Below are 20,776 nucleotides of genomic sequence, written 5' to 3' on the forward strand. Positions count from 1 at the left end.
ATTTTTTTTTTAGACTGGCTTAGTCATAACTTTGTCTACATGTAAGAGACTAGAGCAGGGTTATTTTGTGATTTCCAACTTAAACCTGGGCTACGCTCCCCTCTTAGGTTTTGGCCAAGGCTGGGTACATCTGAAGGATGGTGGGGATATTGTATTAGGAACAGAGCACCTGGTGGCTTCAAATCTAGGAGCTGGAATCAGCCCTCTGTGTTCAAATCCTGATTCAGGCATGCAGTAGCTGTGTGGCCTTGGGTAAGTTACTTCATTTCTTTGTGCAGAGCTAGCTTCATGGGCATGTGACCTGCATAGTTGCACGGCACCCTGGTCAGGAGGGCCCCGCACTTGGATTAATGTTCTGTAGTTGCTATATTGAAATGTGTAATAATTTTTGAACAAGGAGATCCACATTTTCCTTTGCACTTGGTCTCAAAAATTAAGTAACTGATTCTGTTTCCTAGCCTCAGATTTTTTACTTGTAAAACAGGGATAGTAATATTTTCTTCATCTTTGTGTACATAGGATCCTCCTAGGAAAAGATATGACAGTGGTAAGGTCGAGTCAGGCAGTGAGTTTAATCTGAACTAATTTATTTAAAAAGGAAGGTTGAACTTGGCTATTATATGGTATCCACCTCTCATGTTGTTTTTTAGCTTATCTGCCTTATCTGGGGTATGGGGGGAAATGAGAGTACTCTTTTACATGAGAATATCTAGGAGACATTAGGAGCAAAGGCAGCCTTGTTTTGGAACTGTGGCCCGGTAGTATCATATGAAGATGGGGGGATGGTCTCTCTTTTCTTCAGTAAAACTGGGCTGTGGTACCACAGTTTTGGGACAGCATCAGTACCATAACTTGTCAGACTGGCTTTGTCTGAGCCCCAGCAGTGCTGACAACAGTGGGGCCAAAGTTCCCTGTTAGGTTTTTGAGGACTTCAGAGAGCCAATCAGCTGATGCAATCACTGCCGTTACCACCACCAAAATGAACTGACTTTTTCATAAGAGGAAAATGGCAGGTGCCAGGTAGTACCTCAGGCATTGCATTAAAAACATATGTGAGAAATTGCTTGCTTTCTCTAAGAAATAATTGGAATGGATGTTGTAAAGCGCTGGAAGTACTTTAAAAACTAGTGAGGAAATGACATCAGGGAAATGTGGGTTATTGATAACATTAAGAACTATATTGTATTATGAGTGTCTGTGGCCTGTGACATAAAAGTTACCTTGATATATGAGCCTCTTTTTCTTCTATTAATTAATGACAGGAAGAATTGGATTTCAATGACATATATAGAAACATAACATTCAAGCAAATCGTAACTTGAACAACAAAGGAAAGGAAGAAACAATCTTTAATGAAAAGGTTACTAATTCATCTCTTCTTTATAAAAACTAATAATGGATCATTATTGTGGTGTTAGAAAGGTTTTCATATCTTGCTCACGCCTCCCAGCTCATGAAGTTGAAAGCTATTTAGCATATAAGTGAGATATTCTGTTCATGATCCTACATTTATCCTGTAGGTTTAAATATGGATAGCAAATCAGCACATATCTCCAATTAACCAGTGCCGATACATATTTGAGTAATCAGTGTCCACAGCAATATGTTAATTTCTGATTAAGCATGGATAAACATAGTTGTCTCCTTAGTCGTTGAACTTTAGTATAATAAATATAGCCCTTTGAGAATGGTAGTAGATAATGAACTAATGGGGGATTTATTGTAGCAGGCTGTAAAATAGCCCAATGGAAGATGTGAAAAAATCAAAACACCAACCATTTCCAGGAGCTGTAGTAGACAGGCCTTAAACTATTGATTTGACAGTTTGGGCCATTAGAATAAAGGCCCAACTAAGAAACAGATTTCCCAGTTTGCAGAGCCTGCCAGGGAGAAGAAATATGCCATTTAACAAGTACCTTGCCCAGGTGTTTTTGCTTCTACCAGCTGGCAACTACAGAATGTGGTACAGTTTCGTACTCACCAGGAGACATTACAACAAGTTCCTGAGGAGTTAACAAATAGAAAATACCCAGGCAGGCTCAGCAGGAACAAAGCTTTAATATTCTTAACCTGCTGAAGGCAGTGAAAAGTCTTCATTAGAACAGTTGCTCAAATGAGTCGCATTTCTATCGCCTTCTGAACCTCTGTTTCTTTACTAGATGCTACTTTGAAGCTGGCATTTCCACAGGTACAAGTTACTGCAAACAGGTCAAGAACTCTGCTCTAAAGTTGTACAGAATTTGAAGATCTTTATTTTCATTTTAATGTTTGAATCATTTCAGTTTATAGCCTATGTGAGAATATTTGCCAAAAGGCACTCTTTTTTTGTTACTTTGGTCTAATCTAAATTTATCACTTAGAAACTTTGAGCTGAATTTATTACTTAGAAACATAAACAATGGCTTGAACTACTACATTTTCCAGCCCTTTAACATGGCCAAATGTCATGTAACGTGTCAGCCCTGAGCTTGGTTAATTTATTGCACCTTTCTGTTGATTAGAAGGGAATGAGTCCTAGAAGATTTTGCTTTCATTTTGAAATACCATCTGCTAAATTGCTAAATTATATTCTAAGAATTTTTTTTTAAATATGAAGGGGTTCCTTTCTAAGAACAACTTAGAAACATTAAGATAATTTCACCTGCAGTTGTGACCTTGAAAAAGATGCAAAATGTTGCTGCTTCATTCTTTTGGCATAGTACTTCAAACCAAACAAAGGATTCCAACAGCATAATTTTATTATTCCTTTTGCTGACAGTTCAGGTTCTTCATTCATATTTTGTATTTTCTTATTCATAGAAAATTTTTCCTCTCAAAGACATAGCTTTAGAAATTTCCTGATACCAAAATATGTTGTTGTACTTATATTTTACAAACTCAAAGAGAAGGAAGAAAAATACCAGTATTTTTTTTTTTTTTGACATTTCCTACAAAGCAAGTAACTCAAAAGAAATGCAGAAAATCAGAGACAGAATTCAGAAAGGCAACTTACAGGAATTAAATAATCATAACATCTGTGTTGATAAAAACTCAAAAAAAGTAAATGATGTAATTATCCAAAATGTTTAATTATGAGAAATAGAACACCATTTATGTAAAAGACATTTTCATATTATCGGCACTTTTGTTCCCCTCAACTAGTGTTTTTAAGGATCATGCCTTCAGAGCAGAGAGATATGCCAACGACAGAAATATTTAAGATTCCACAGAATTTTTGTTGATTTGTTGTTGGAGTTAACAATAAAACCATATCAAGTAATTTGAACTGGATAAGTTGGCTGAGGATAGATGTCAAGCAACATATATGACACAGCTCTTTAACGTTCTAGGAAAGTGGATGTCCCCAGCTGGATACAGCATTTCGACAGCATGTGTGCAAACATAGCTGTTTCATCCATGGTGAGTCATTTGCAACCACGAGTATACTCTGCAGGCAACACAAGAACCAGTGCATGATTGGATGAACCACAGGGAAGGCACTTTGGTGCTCAAATTTCAATATATTCTGTTTTTACATGTTTACATTTCAATTTTTTTCTTCCTGAGGATACTCAGTTTAATATCTTCTATTTGAGGTGCCTTACAATTGTGTAAAATTCTTAGGTATTATTATGATTTTGTTTGTTTTTGTTTTGTTTTTATTTATTTTTATTATACTTTAAGTTCTGGGATACATGTGAAGAATGTGCAGGTTTGTTACATAGGTATACATGTGCCATGGTGGTTTGCTGCACCCATCAACCTGTCACCTACATTAGGTATTTCTTCTAATGCTATCCCTCCCCTAGTCCCCCGACCCCCCAACAGGGCCCAGTGTGATGTTACCCTCCCTGTGTCCAAGTATTCTCATTGTTCAACTCCCACTTATAAGTGAGAACATGCAGGGTTTGGTTTTCTGTTCTTGTGTTAGTTTGTTGAGAATGATGGTTTCTAGCTTCATCTGTGTCCCTGCAAAGGACATGAACTCATCCTTTTTTATGGCTGCATAGTATTTCCTGGTGTATATGTGCCACATTTTCCTTCCTTATGCAGCCTATCATGGATGGACATTTGGGTTGGTTCCAAGTGTTTGCTATTGTGAATAGTGCTGCCATAAACATACGTGTGCATATGTCTTTATAGTAGAATGATTTATAATGCTTTGGATATATACCCAGTAATGAGATTGCTGGGTCAAATGGTATTTCTAGTTCTAGATCCTTGAGGAATTGCCACACTGTCTTCCACAATGGTTGAATTAATTTACACTCCCACTAACAGTGTAAAAGCATTCCTGTTTCTCCACATCCTCTCCAGCATCTGTTGTTTTCTGACTTTTTAATGATTGCCATTCTAACTGGCATGAGATGGTATCTCATTGTGGTTTTGATTTGCATTTCTCCAGTGACCGGTGGTGATGAACTTTTTTTCGTATATTTGTTGGCTGCATAAATGTCTTCTTTTGAGAAGTGTCTGTTCATATCCTTTGCCTACTTTTTGATGGGATTCTTTGATTTTTTTTTCTTGTGAATTTGTTTAAGTTATATTTCAATATTTAAAGATATCTGAAGATATTTTAGATAAGACATATCTGATGATATCAACATAAGATTTTATGAGACTAAGGGGAAGCAAACTAAAAAATTGTTTATCTCCAGAGAGGTACTATTTTAAATTTTAAATGAATTCAAAATGAGGGCTGGGTGCAGTGGCTCATGCCTGATATCCAGCACTTTGGGACGCCAGCCTCAAGAACTCCTGAGGTCAGGAGTTCAAGACCAGCCTGGCCAACATGGTGAAACCCCATCTCTACTAAAAATACAAAAAAGTTAGCCAGGTGTGGTGGCAGGCGCCTGTCATCCCAGCTACTCAGGAGGCCGAGGTGATAGGATCACTTGAACCTAAAGGCACAGGTTGCAGTGCACCGAGATGATGCCATTGTATTCCAGCCTGGGTGACAGAGTGAAACTCCATCTCAAAAAAAAAAAAAAAAAAAAAAGAGTGCGTATGGGAGTCTTTCTCTATGCATACTGAGGTTTGACACTTCTGTCCAAAGTACCATTGTAGAACCTTTAAAACCATATGAGAAACACAAAATTCTTTTCTCATGTTGTGTTAGTCTGTTCTGACACTACTAATAAAGACATACCCAAGACTGGTTTAATTGACTCACACAGTTCAGCATGGCTGAGGAGACCTCAGGAAACTTACAGTCACAGCGAAAGGGGAAGCAAACACGTCCCTCTTTACATGGCGACAGCAAGGAGAAATGCCAAGCAAAAGGGGGAAAAGCCCCTTATAAAACCATTAGATCTCATGAGAACTCACTATCACGAGAACAGCATGAGGGTAACTGCCCCCATAGTTAAATTGCCTCCCACCGGGTCCCTCCCATGACGTGTGGAGATTATGGAAACTAAAATTCAAGATGAGATTTGGTTGGGGAAACAGCCAAACCATATCACATGTTATGAATAAAGATGATGTTTTTAAGAAAGGAACTTTTCTTAAAGAGGATAGTTTTATGTTCTAAGTCAGGGTCAGCAAACTGGCTCACGGGCCACATCTCGCCTCTTACCTGCTCTGGCATGGTCTGTGAACTAAGGATGATTTTCACGTTTTTAAATGGTTGAAAAAAAATCAAAAGAAGAAGAATATTTTATGACCCAATGAAGATGATGTAAAATTTTAATTTACGTTTCCATAAGTAAAGTTTTATTGGAACATAGTCACATTAGTTCATTTATGTATTGTCTGATGTATTGTCTGTTAGATATGGCTACTTTTGTGCTTCCATGGCAGAATAGAGTTGTAACAGAGACTGTCTCACCTACAAAGCCTAAAATATTCACTATCTATCCCTTTACAGAAAAAATTTGCCAACTTATGTTCTAAATTACTTATCTTCTGATTTTGATACAAGATTGATAATGAAAAGTAAGTGTTTTATAGTTAAATGGGAATTTATGTTATAATTACTTTTGGACTAATATTATGAACAAATAATTATAACGGATTTAATTAAACCATAGTATCATTTTCCATTGGCATTTGCATGGCATGAAATGGGTCCCCAAGAAGTATTTTTTGAAGAAATAGATAAATAAATTGACACATGAAGCTGAAGACTATGGGTACTAAAAGAATAATCCATTTTATCTACTTACTTTTTCTTCTGATTTAAATTCTATTTTTGAAAACTTATTTAATTTAGTAATATTTGTCATATCTCTGAAGTAATCAGTTGCCATAAATTTGAAAATGATACAGTTGTGGAATCACAAACTGTATTTGTGTCTGATTTAATTCAGCTAAATGTGATCCTAATTAGATGCATGGTGTTCCAGCATTTTGTGTTCCTCAGTTCATTTTTTGTGGTTTCTTTGTGTAGGCAGTATTAAACACATGCAAATCTCTACAATTATTCACACTGAGAGACAGAAGTGTCTGTGTTCTGTGATCATCCGTTTATACATTAAAAAACCTTATTTGTAGAGAATCAATAATTAGATGGCCTTGGAATATAAAGCTGAGATTTCTGCTATACAGGGATTTCCTTCTGGTAGAGTCTTAAGTTCTGAGTTTGAGGTTTCCATGATTATTGATTATAATTATTTTTTAAGCTAATGACTCCTTTGGGGATTTATTTGAGACTGAAGTAAGTCCAACATGCAAAACTTCTAAGTTAGTAAACAAATAAATCTCCAATCTCATCAAGCAAGTTATTTACTGGAAGCCTTGTAAATTAGAAGCACGATGCCCCACAATTCTATTAATAAAATCTCATCAGCATAATTTAATGTCACATATACAGTATTAGGTTTTAGAGCCAGAACCACAATTACTATGAGAGAGAGTTAACTGTATAAATCTTAATGGGAGAAACTTTCAAAACAATTTAGAACAGACAGGTATACCAGAAAAACTCCCCAAGGTAAATAATACTAAAATATTATTTAATTTATATTTATGAAATTATCAGCCAGATAATTGTGATTTATAAGATCGTTTCAACAAAAAGGACAGCAACTATTGCTCATTTGTAAAATAGAATAATTCTATTAGAATGACATTAATACCATATTAATCTTTATTTACACAGTTTGATATAAAATCAAAATCGTACCCATGTTATTTATAAGCACGAAATCTATGGACGTGTAGAAAATTTCAGTAAGAGTTAGAAAGGAATTTAACAATTAAAAATTTTTAAGGATTTCTTAGTCCAAATTCGACATTTTTTCTCTACAAATGTATGAAACTTAATTGATACTACTGAATATTTTAACTGACTTCTAATTGTGTTCAAAGGATGTATTACCTATGGGTTCTATAGTTACTGTTTTCTATAGGTTTCTGTTCTAAGTCAGTGTGTCTATAGGGATATAGACATAGATATAGATATTACTAAATATTTTTCTCATAAAACAGTAAATATCCTTACTTTTTCTTCTTATGGTTTTTAAAACGCATATAAATGATTGATCAATAAAATAGAATTGAGAGAAATATGTTACATAAAAGTACTTTCTCCAAAGTAAAGGAGAAAAATTGGAAATAATTACAACTATCGAATAACAATTTTGTAACAGTTTTGCATATAAGACTTTAAAGACATTGAAATATACCAATTTATAAATATAATTCATGCAACATGAAAGTATGTTATGCAACACAACAATATAATGAACTCTACCACTCAAATCAGGAATCGGAACACTACTAGTAGCCTTACCCTGGATCCCTTCACGAATAGTGATTATTTTGCATTTTGGCTTTATTTCTCCCATGTCTTTATTTTAAAATAGTTTTATGTCATATGTATATGTGTATATAAGTGTGTGTATTTGTGTGTGTGTGTGTGTGTATATAGCCAAAAGTATGTTGCTTGATTTTGCTTATCTTTGAACTTTTTGTAATTTGTTTTTTTTCATCTTTGATGTTGTGACTATAGTTGATTAATTTTCTCTTAGTAAAACATTCCATTGTGTGAGTACACCACAAGTTATTTATCCATTTTTCTATTGTTGGACATTTGGACTGTTTCCAGTTTTCTTCCCAATTTTATATGTGCTGCCACGAATATTAATGTAAACATCTTCCTTTAAACATGTGCACAAGTTTTTCTAGGCATATAATGAAGAGCAGAGTTGCAAGACCATGGTTTATCCAAATGTTCAACTTGGATATTGAACATTTATGCTCAGTAACATAAATAACATAGTCAATTATCATATAATGGTAAATTGTTTTCAAACATGTTTGTGCCAGTTTACACTATCCCTGGCAATATTACACTTGATCCACATTCTCACTTAAATTTGTATTGGGTATTATTAGATTTTTTTTTTTTCTTAGACATGGTTTCACTCTGTTGCCCAGGCTGGAGTGCAGTAGTGGGATCTTTGCAACCTCCACTTCCTTGGCTCAAGTTCTCTCTCCTGTCTCAGTCTCTTGAATAGCTGGGAGTACAGGCATGCACCACCATACTGGGCTAAGGTTTTGTATTTTTTGTAGATACGGGTTTTTGCCATGTTACTCAGGCTGCTCCTGACCTCCTGGGCTCAAGTGATTCACCTGCCTTGGCCTCCCAAAGCCCTGGAATTACAGGTGTAAACCACTGCACCCGGCCAGATTTCATAATTCGTGCTAAACTCTTGGGTGTAAAATGATCTCATTGTGGTCTTAATTTTCATTTGCTTGACTACTAATGAGAGTGATCATCTTTTCATGTTTTTATTACTATTACTTTTTTGTGTGTGTGAAATACCTTTTGTCTTGTCACACGTTTTGGTCAGTTTTTCCTCCCAGTTAGGTTGTCTTTTTTCCTGTTGATTTGCATTAAATTAATTTTCATAAAGTTCAATTTCCTAAAAATATAACAAAAAACACAAGCAAAATATTTTGAGCACAACTGTTTCAAAATGTTATTTGAATTCTCTAAAGCAGTACGTTTTACTTATTGAAATGGTCTCCAACTAGAAAATGTCTAACTGGTTAAATATTGGTTTAAAGCTAGATGACAGACTAAATCATATATATAGGTAGGTAGAAATATGTTTGTGTTTTTTCAGCCCCAAACTAAGAATGATCCTTTATCCTAAAGCCTTTAGATTCTAACATATTTACTATTGGAACAAGGGGAATACTAAACTTGGCTCTGACATGTTTATCTTATTTAAACATCATTTGTATTATACTTATACTTTGAAAAGTCTTCCAATATCCATGGAACAAAAAAGTTCAGCATGATAACTATTTAAGCCATTACTACCATATCTGTAGATTTTTTTAAGCCTTTGTCAGTAGTATATCATTATGCCATTATCAATATAACATACTGTCAATAAAAAGGTACTTAAATATCATTATACTAATTATTTTAATTATTTAAAACACAACTTTTAAAATCCCATTGTGTCCTAAAGTGATATTTCACAGTAAGAGACGAATGTATTATATGAAGCATGAGCTTTCCAAAACTGTTGTGTCTTTCATTCTTTCCCTCATCTGTATCAGAAAAGGTCACAATCTGGAGATAATTATTCACCTCACTTACCTGGTGAGATGGCTTGAATTCCCAAGATCTGTCCTTTTCAGGGCTTCATACTGGGATCTCAGGCCCCCATGCTAAACCTAATTTACTTATTGACTTCCTATATTTATAGTGGCATAACAATGGCCATGTGGATTCTGTGCTAAATATACTCTTAGGTTGTTGCTTCCTATATAAAAAAGCACTCAGTCCTACGGGTACCATCAGACCAGTGCTCCCCAGGTGGTGTGAAAGTTTATCTGAAATCCAGTTTCTGAAGAATAAGTAAACTTTATATGGGAGGACTTCCCTGAAATGCTTGCTTCTCTGTACCATCTAATATAAGCAGAATTTCTGAAAATTGCATTCAGCTAGGGTTGCTGTGAAGATTTAATAACAGCACCTGATATATAGGAAGTTTTCGTTAAATGTTACCAGTGAGGAAAATGATGTTGATTTTGTGTTGTTAGAAATATTGACACATTTGGCATCATCCATGTTTTGCTATTAATTCATAAGACTACCTCATTAAACCTTTATTTTGAATGTACAAACATTTCTCATTTGTAGTCTTTGGAGGCCTACTTTTACACGTGTTTTATTTCCATAATTACCTAAAGCTAATTTGACAGGTACTTTGTCTCATTTTTTTCTACTATAGTGTCTAGAAACGTGCTTTACATAGTGCTCAATAAATGTTTGATTAAATTAATACATGGTTACCAGGGCATCTGCATATTATAACCACAGATTAAGAAATGTAGATACAGAACATGTATTCATTTGAATTTCAAAGTAAGAATCCAAATAATAAAGCTGTTATCAAGGTGGCTAGTGGTTCTGGGGCTCTGGTATAATCACTCTGTCTGGTTTGCTATCATCAAATTTTCAATAGGGAGCTTGATCCGAGAACACATGCAAAAGCAGATCACCTTCAGCTCCCTCTACAGGGGTTCAAGAGTCCATTTTCAGCAATTCAGAAAATAGATTGAGAAACATATGTTTAGGGGAAAGCAAAATGGTGTTTTCTCACCTGCGAAAGGTACTTGCTGATCATACATTTTAGCTCTTGTATGGCATCTCACTAAATCTGTACTACTTTGAAATTATAGAACATATTTTCTTCCTGGAAGAGAGAAATTATCTTCTTTATCCCCATGCCTTATCATTACTGAACATAACAATTACAAAATGTATAAAAACACTGTCTCTTTGGTCTCCTTCTTTAGCTATTTATTTTCTAGAGAAGAATAAGAATAAATAAAGCAGAGCTTCTTTCACAATTACAATTACTTCTGTAATCACAGTTTCAGAAAAAAAGAAGAGGGTGAAGAGTAGGAGAAAGGAGAGAGAGAGGGAAGGAGATAGAGAATAGCACAGGGTTTTAAATGAATTTAATTATTCTCCTTTGCCAAGGTTTCTTGCTATAAGTCATCTAAGGTCAATTTTCTTCCAACATCAGTTTTAACAAAGAGAAGTGAACAAGAAAGCTAACAATAATGGAAAATGATGTTAGCCTTTGCCAGAGCTTTCATTTCAGCAGGATATTGAGTATTAAAATGCTTTGGCTTGGAGAATCTTGGATGTTGCTTCCAAGTCTTTTTTTTTGGAGATGGAGTCTTGCTCTGATGCCAGGCTAGAATGCAGTGGTATGATCTCTGCTCACTGCAACCTGCGCCTCCCGGGTTCCAGTGATTCCCTTGCCTCAGCCTCCCAAGTAACTGGGACTACAGCTGCGTGCCACCACGCCCAGCTAATTTTTTTTTTTTTTTGTATTTTGGTAAAGATGGGGTTTCACCATGTTGTCCAGGATGGTCTCGATCTCCTGACCTCGTGATCCGCCCCCCTTGGCCTCCCAAAGTGCTAGGATTACAGGCATAAGCTACTGCATCCGGCCACAACTCTTGATTCCTGCCTCCACTGTACTTTGGTCCTGTTTTCCATTCCAGAACTAGGTTTGTTTTGCATGCTGGACTTCAACTCTGTTTCTATTCAAATCCAGACCTTCTTTGCTTTCTCAGTTTCTGGCTCAAGTCCCAAGCAAAATTCTGTCTGGATAGATCAGAGATTCAAATGATCGGGGGCCATTTGCAAGCAGCTGTGCTGTTGCATTTGGGGTTTTGGTAGGCTCTTTCACTATCAAACAAAATATAGAAGCCTAATTTTTAGAAACAGTTTTTACTTTTAGCCATGAAATGCATGAACATAGTACATGAGGTCCGGTAATACTTATGGCTTATATTACCAACAACCAGGGTGACTTCCCTTAGTCTTGTTTCCATCGGGCAACAACTGTGATCTCATTTTAATTAAATTCATTGTCATTATTTATATTATCATGACTTAATAATTAATGTCGTTTGCAGAACCAAGCAGAAGAGTATGATGTCTTTTGTTCTTATGCCTCTTATACACGCTGTCATAGATCTATTCCTACCCTAGTTCTTTTTACTTTTGGTCTGTGCCACAGAATTAGTACACTTTAGTTCCAAATTATATATTATATTATTTATTTTACAAAGTAAAATAGCTCAGTCAGAATTTTAATCAATATTCACTTAATTTCCCTGAATATAATTTTTTTCTTACCTGTAAAGTTACGTAATATTCTCTTGACCTCGTGATCCGCCCCCCTTGGCCTCCGAAAATGCTAGGATTACAGGCGTGAGCTACTGCGTCTGGCCACAACTCTTGATTCCTGCCTCCATTGTACTTTGGTCCTGTCCTAAAAATACTCTTTTATTCACTAACTACTTCAAGGTATTTTGAGTAGGAAGTGTGTTGGATTTTTCTTGTGTGTGCCTTAGAACAATGTGCTAAGCATACAAAAAGTATTCAGTAAGCACCTTAATTGATATAACTGAATTTGCAGTTTTTCTTACCGTTCTTTCTATGTATGTATGTATATATATGTATGTATGTATGTTGAGACAGAGCCCACTCTTGTCAGTCAGGTTGGACTGCAGTGGCATGATCATGGCTCACTGCAGCCTCAGTCTCCCCCGGCTCTGGTGATCCTCCCACCTCAGCCTGCCGAGCAGCTGGGACTATAGGTGTGTGCCCCCACGTCTGACCAATTTCCCTATTTTATGTAGAGATGGGGTGTTGCCATGTTGCCCAGGCTGCCCTCAAACTCCTGGGCTCAAGTGATCCACCCTCCTTGGCTTTCCAAAGTGCTAAGATTACAGGCATGAACCACCACGCCTGGCCTTCTTATTATTTTTAAATTGATAAGTTCACAAATGTATAACATTCAAAAATATTTCTCTCTGCCTCTCTAATCTTGACATGTATTTACCAAAGGAACATATAATCTGTGCATTATTTGTTTGTAAAGTACAAAAGGAGTTCTAAACTGATATAAAATAGTGGTTCTCAAACTTTTTGATGTCAGAAGTATTTTACATTCTTAAAATTTATTGAGCACCCCAAAGATTTACTTTACAAAATTCTGGAAAATACAAACATACACAAGCACAGCATTCTGTCAACTGATAGCATGATGATATCATATGTCGCTTAGCCTCTGGAACGCTTCACTGTAGCTTTAGATAGTAAGAGTGAAAAAGTCAAATAACAGCTTAGTTCTGTTATAAAAACAGTTTTGTTGTTGCAGAACTCAAAGGGTCTTGGTGTCTCCAGGGCTTCCCAGCAACACTTTAGGAATTTCTGTATAAATATGAAGTGGTAATAATAATAAATATTTTCAGAACAGCTTAAAGTCTGCAATGTAGTTTCACAAGTGCTTTCTCTTTGATTTCCCCCATAACACTGTGAGATTAATTAATATAGTCATGATAATATTACATAAGTTTACAGGTAAGAAAAAATTATATTCAAGGAAATTGAGTGATTGTCTCAGGGAGACTCAACTAATAAAATTCACTCAGATCTTTTAATTTTAGAGCTTGTGATTTTTCCATCATATTGTATTTCCCCTTAAAAAATTTCTGTAAAACAAGGTTAATTGAGTTAAATCTAGTTCTGTCACAGCCTCTGGAGCTGAGGCGGATTTGAATTAGAACTGATGTCTCCATTTAGATTATGAGTGATCTCGTGAAATCTAATGTGGTCCTGGGTGACACCTGAAAGTTGAATTTGGTTCAAGGTTAACCTGAAGATGGGGGGAGACTTCTTTAGATGGATCTTAGGTAGTTCGGGAATACACCTATCATGAACCTATGTAATTCTGCTGCAGAATTTACCCGGACTCTTAGGCACAAATGGTTGACAACTGAGCTATACCACTCAGGGTCACTGGATACTTGAATAGACTTGCCACATCTTTCCTGGGCTGAACTGTTGCCCCTAACACTAGACTGAAATGGCCAACAGCCAGGTTCTAAAGTATCAAATACTATATGCCCAGGAGCTGCCCCTAGTGTATTTATTTCTTTTGAGGACTGCACTTTCTATACTGTATTTAAGTTTTAACCTTTGGGCAAATCAAAATGACAGCACCTGTATACCCTGTACATCAAAAGAGACCTGGTCAGAGGTCATTCTTTTTCTCTGTTGCTGCTCAGGGCTTTGATTCTTCAAGTATTAAACATGAAGACAATATGGATCACAGGTATAAGGGACACAAATATGTGCTGGGTAAGAAACTATAAATAACAATGTTAAATGCTCTTTGAAATGAATGAAAAGGAAGGATGAATTTATAGAGGTGGTATAAAACACTCCTTGACAATCTTCACTCTGCAGCACACTGAACTAGTTAGAAGAAATATAGTAAATGCTTTATTGAAATACAAAAATGGTAATATCTTCTAAACTGTATCTTTGATGTTTCGCTTATCTGCTAAAATAAAGCAAAATAAATAAAGCCACCACCTTGACAACCACAAAGCTCTCCTCTGTTGACTAGGAGGAGAAAGTCTCTGTTTCTTCTCTTGACATTTAGGTGCTTTTTGTCAGACTTGTGTCATACTCAAAACCACGTTTTCTACTTGGTCTCATCTTCCCAATGAGCCCTACCTCCTTAAGCCAGGTTGACTTCTGTATTGTCCCACCCCACAGATTTTCACCTCTGCACTTTTGCTCATGTGACTCTCTCAGCTTAAGGGAGTCACATGAGAATGCACTTCATGAATTTATAATTCTGCTGTAATTCCTTTCCTCACTGATTTCTACCCATTCTTTAAGCCATTCTTTCCCACTCCAGTGAATAGCAATTTCTTCTTCCTCTAACCTTTTACAGTAGAGGATAGCAAACTTTTTCTTAAAGACAGTAAATATTTTAGTCTTGGTGGGCCATAGGTTTCAGTTGCAATATTGAGTTTTCTTGTTGTAAATAAAAACAGCCATAGACAATTCTTAAACAAATAGGTGTGGCTGTGTTCTAACGAATTATCTACAAATAATTTGCAATAATTATTTACAAAGGAGCTATATTTTGCCAACCCTTCTTCTAGAGCATCTATTGTGATTAGCAATACTTACCACATAATGTCTTCTTTTCTTATTGTCTTATGTGTTTATCCCATACTTGATCAACTAGACTATAAATTTCATGAAGACAACCATAGCATTTTTTCTATTCCACACATCAATTCTGGTACATTAAACATGGTATGTATTCAGACATAGAGATATTTGTGATTGATTTAATTACCTTTAAACAATTTTTTAAATTTAAATTTTATTTTAGATTCAGGGGGTACATGTGCAGGATTGTTATGTGTGTGATGCTGAGGTTTGGGCTTCTAATTATCTTGTCACTCAAGTAGTGAACATAGCCTCTAAAGGTGGTTTCTCCACCCTTGCTCCCTTCCCACTTTTGGATTCTCCAGGGTTTATTATTCCTATCTTTGAGTGCAGGGTCCCTTTTATTTTTATTTTACTTTTTATTTATTTATTTTGAGACTGAGTCTCACTCTGTCACCCAGTGTGGAGTGCAGTGGCACAATCTCGGCTCACTGCAACCTCTGCCACCCGGGCTCAGGGAATTCTACTGCCTTGGCCTCCTGAGTAGCTGGCATTACAGGCATGTGCCACCATACCCAGCTATATTTTTGTATTTTTAGTAGAGATGCGGTTTCACCATGTTGCTCAGGCTGGTCTCAAACCCCTGACCTCAGGTGATCCACCCTTCTTGGCCTCCCAAAGTGCTGGGACTACAGGCATGAACCAACACCCCCAACCGAGAACACCTTTTAAAGACAAGAAAAATACTTAATTCCTCTTTACTTCCATTCTTGTGCTTTTTTGTTTGTGTACTAATTCTTTATCTTGTATTTATGTGTTGGGTTTTTTTTTTTTTTTTTTTTTTTTTTTTCCCTGAGTGCAGGCATCACCTCTTGCTGATAGAATGTTTTACCTCTGATACAGTATATTACCTCTCTATGTTAAGGTATACAAAGATACATGTTAAAACAGATCAAGATAAATGCTTTAAGGTATATCCTCAGAAAAATACTTTGTGACTTATGTATTAGTCCGTTTTCATGCTGCTGATAACAAAAAAAGGTTTAATTGGATTTACAGTTCCACATGGCTGGGGAAGCCTCAGAATCATGGTGGGAGGTGAAAGGCACTTCTTACATGGTAGTGGCAAGAGAAAATGAGAATGATACAAAAGTGGAAACCGCTGATAAACTCATCAGATCTCATGAGACTTACTCACTATCATGAGAATAGCACAGGAGAGACCAGCCCCCATGATTCAGTTACCTCCCCCTGGGTCCCTCCCACAACTCGTGGGAATTCTGGGAGCTACAATTCAAGTTGAGATTTGGGTAGGGATACAGCCAAACCATATCAACTTACTTGTTGGCAGAATGATTAGGATGAGGCCTCGTGCTTAGCCTGCCAACATAGCGCTCATTTCTTAGGAGAACAAAGTACCATAAGTTGGGCTCCTGATAGAAAGCCTGTTGAGTTTTGCCATTTAATAAAATAGAGTACACAGTGTAATTTGTACAATGTCAAACTTCAAAGAACAATTTATAACAATAATGTTTCTATTTAAAGTGTGCCACTAAGGAAGGGACAATAAAATGTCAAGTGTGACAGTGTCTACTGATTGATATTAAGGTCAGAAGGGGGGAATATTTCTGTTCTCAGCATTTTACAGTCAGTTGACACAACAGAGGGCAGAATACAATCAACTTTACATTCTTTTCAAAATTCAAGGCTTTGAAAAGGATAGTATTCTAGATGTTATATTTACCCAAGGGAAGCTGGAGTGTAAAAACAGAAACAATTGAAAACTGCATGTTTCTAGTTTTTTTTTTTTTTTCTGTTAGCCTCAAGAAAAATTCTGATAAATGTAGTACAGTCACAGGTTTTTATTCATGCTGTATTGTAACCATATATTTGGATATGTTAGCTGTTCATTTCAAATACTATACCCATGTTTTCTGGTGACATAGATGGGGTCATAGTAGATGAATGGTAAGCCATATGATTTGTAGAACTGATGAAGGGGTGAAAGAAAGTATAGCCATCCCAGGTGACACAAGAAGATACTCAGCTCAGATGCCTCATCTTGGAATCTGAATTAGCATGGTTCACTGGTAACAAAGAATGGTTATGCTGATCATATGAACAATCTGATATGTGTCAGCTACATCTCTTTGTAATAAAATAACACAGAGCTAAGTATAGAAATAAGTCATTCTCTTGCCACTGTGTGGGATTAAATGCTCAACTTTGTGTATGCATTTATTACCTTCTAGAATCTTCACATGTTGCTAAAATCATAGAATTTCTGAAAGTGTATTTCCACTCACATCCTCTGACAGGGTGTTGCTTTCAAAAAGCAAAGCAGTGTTTGGTTGAGCTCAGTACAGTGGGCCAGGTACTGATGGGTACCAATCAGAGCTTGAAATTTAGAACTAGGGGCTTTCCTAAGTGCAGTGCAGTGAGATCATCTTGTCTAGGAGGTAGGAGATGAAATGTTTTAATGCTAGCTTGTGTAGAAGACATTACTTTTATTACCATCTAGGGACCATCCAGAGGCATATTGAAATATCATCACCTCTCACCCACCCATAGGAGTGACTTTGCCCATGGAATAGCTATTGTTGAAGCTAACTCGTGGGAATAAAAACACTGAACTCCTTCAAAAGCAGCCACACACTATAGGAAACCAGACACCTACCCAGAGAACTCAAGTGGCATGGAAAAGCTTCAGCAGTCTCCATATAGAGCCTAAGAGGCTAAGAACTATTCATTCCTTCACTAGTAGTTATTGAGCTCCAACTCTCTGCCAGGGGGTGGACCATACAAGACAGACATAACTCCTGTGCACACAGAGCATATATTATGACCACATAATTTTGTGAATACAGTTTTCTTAAATGCAATAAAGGAGGAAGAGTACAAAGTGTTCTGCAAGTCTGCAGTACAGGAAATTGACTTGACCTAGTTTGGAGTGGGGTTTGGAGCAGAAAAATTCCCTTGAGGCAGTGACATTTAAGTTGCAAACATGAGTATGACTAGAAATTAGACTGAAATGGGGGTGGGAAGAAGGAGCAAGTGTTTCAGAGATAGGGAATCAGACTGTGAAAGTTTGAGAGGAGCATGGTAATACTCTGAATCTATAAGAATGCTAGTTGGGCTTGGAGTTGGATTAGGCTAAATCCTTTTTTTTTTTTTTTTTTTTTAGTGTTCTGGTCAAGGGAGATTTTTTTCTTTTTTTCTGAAGAAAGAATAACATGCCAGAATTACTAACATTATTCTAATAAAATTATATATTCACAGCTCCCTAGAGTATAAAGCTAAAGACTTTGTCTCTCTAACTTTGTTATTTCTAATTGTTACTGTTTTCATCAATCCCAGTTTGATAATTATTAATATAATTGTATGACTTTTTAAGTTTCTGAAATGTTTTTAACCTGTTTTACATATATCATTTCATTCAGTTCTCACAATATGAACAAGAATCACAGTGTCCAGGATCCCTCTCTGGGGGATGGAGGACATTGGCACAAACCTCACAGTTTTGTATTAGACCAATTCTAATGTTTACAATGAAAATCAGATGATGGATGTTAACAAAAAAAACATGTTTGATTTATCAATCTAACCATGGGAAGTTTCTTTTTCTTATTTCTAGGAAGTTATAAACCAACCATACCAATGAAATCATCTTTTTTTCATTGAATAGCATTACATAGATCTTTTAAGAAATATTTATTCATTACTTTTTCTTAGATGCTACTAAGAGACAGAATCATCTAAGGGACAGAGGTAGAATGTGAGAAAATTGATCTTTCTTGGAGGAAGGCGGATAGACTGGATGACCACTTAAGATTTCTTTAGCTGTGTGTTTCGGTGGCTTAAGAATTCTTCTGTTTAAAGAAATATGAACTGGTTTGCGTATCATTGTGCATGATTTAGTATTGATGTGGCTTATACAGGGATGATTTAATATTGTTAATGTACTAACAGAGTATATTAATCAACTAATAGTATTTAAAGAGATAGTATATGAAAAATTAAGCAGAATGAAAAGCAAAGCATGGAAGAATCTACTTTAGCCATGTCCCTTATGATGTATTATGGCCTTGTTTGATACATGACCATAATAAAGCATTGCCATTCAATTAGAGTAAGTTAACTTTAAAATTAATATTGTGCCTATGCTTGGTTCAATTTAAAGGGGTGAAGAAAGGGAAGAGAATTTTGAACCATTCACTATGCATTAGCTCCAGTGACAGAATATAAATCATAGGAAGTCATGGGCTTCTGCCCAGTTCTGATCTCTGTGTGGTGCATGTCAATGTCAAACTTAAAAAATGTGCACTTTGGTTAGAGCGGCATGCATTTGGTAATTGGACAGAAGTGAGTGGAATGAATCGGAGGTTAAAGTCTAGCCCTTTGGAAATGTTTTGACACTTTACCCAGGAGCTTGCATTTATTAATAGTAATGGTTCCTAAATTTTTATTTTGGCTGGCTTTCTGATTATATTGAAAGACTCAGAAGGAGTGATGAAAGAAATGCATTAGTGAAAAGTAGTAAAAAATTACCTTTGACATCTCTAACACATGGACCAAGTCCAGATGGTTGATAAAAACGCGTAAATCAATCGACACGAATATCCCCTTAAATCTTGTCTTTCATGTCCAATATTTAATTCTTCCCCTTCCTAATATGAAGATAGGAATTCCATTATCACTAAGAAAATCCACTCTGGGCATCCAAGTCGATATTTCTAAAAATTCACTCATTATTAACTAATGAATAGATCAAATTAGGGAAATAACTTGCGTATGTGTTAGTGTATGTGTAGGGGGAATACTCAACTAAAGAGGAGAAAGAGAAATTAAAATGTAAGTTCATACTGTGTGCCAAGTACTTTGTTAGACACTTTTTCTAGTTTATAAATAACTAGTAAATGTGTTTGTCTGAAAGTATTTGACATTGTGTAATACATATGTACTATCATATTTTTACATTGGTAATGTGATCCTACAAGACTAATTAGCTAAGATATTGCCATGTTGGTCAACATTTTTTGTCGGGGGTTGAATCAGGGCAAAACAATATCGTCTGAGCATTAAAAAGATGCATCATATCACTACAACTTGTTCTTGCTGCTTCTGTAGTGAAAGGCACTGTAAGGGAAAGGACATTTGTCTATGCTGTATATGTACATGACCCATGTACAATGCATATTGCACAAACATATACTAGCAGTTTAGTGAAAGTCTGATCCTGAAGCATTAACACTTGTTAACATTTTTATTTACTTTATTAAATTTAATATTCTTAATTCTTTTTGGCTTTTTGTATGTGGAATCACCAAAACAGATGAGTTTTTGGCAAAAACTTTGAGAAAAATAAGTAAATTCATTCAATGAGTAGGATTGGGAAGCCATTTTGCATGAAGCTTATGTTGAGAATGGATTTGAATAGAAATCTAAATTTCTGCAAATAGAAATTTGATGGGACCACTGGGAAGTAAGTAGCAAAGTGGGGAAAGAAATGGAGGATTTGTATTAGTTTAGTGGAATGGAGGCTGGACAGTGAGTTTGTATCAGTACAGAAGTGGGAAGAAAAAATGAAAGTAGGCCTTTAGATTCAAGAGAAAGTTGCAGAGAAAAAGTCCAGAAGATGAATAGGAGAGAGAGAAGAAAAGACTCAGTTCAAGTTGTCACTTATTTTCAGGTTAGGTATTCATTTTCATGACTCAAAGATATAATAGCTTCCAAATCTTCATCAGTGGCCAAGTTGGAGTTACACCAATTAGAAATACAGTAATCTGGAATAGGTCAAAATGAGTGTTGCTGGTGCTTGGAGACAGTTCAGAT

General features: G+C 35.9%; 1 protein-coding gene across 5 annotated transcripts in view; it reads left to right on the top strand.

The window, feature by feature from the left end:
- TMEM117 (transmembrane protein 117) overlaps positions 1-20,776 on the top strand; it is a 570,487-nt gene that overhangs the window by 235,619 nt on the left and 314,092 nt on the right. For 2 of the 5 annotated variants that reach the window (XM_074006659.1, XM_015430765.3), the window contains exon 4: positions 3,330-3,399. The exons of the other annotated variants lie outside the window; for them this stretch is intronic. Coding sequence is in view for 1 of the 2 variants with exons in the window: in XM_015430765.3 (XP_015286251.2) it covers positions 3,330-3,399 (70 nt within the window). In the remaining variant the exon portion in view is untranslated. The remainder of the gene's footprint in view (positions 1-3,329; positions 3,400-20,776) is intronic. 5 annotated transcript variants of the gene reach the window in all.

This window comes from Macaca fascicularis, chromosome 11 (genome assembly GCF_037993035.2).
Source record: "Macaca fascicularis isolate 582-1 chromosome 11, T2T-MFA8v1.1".
Taxonomy (NCBI): Eukaryota; Metazoa; Chordata; class Mammalia; order Primates; family Cercopithecidae; genus Macaca; species Macaca fascicularis.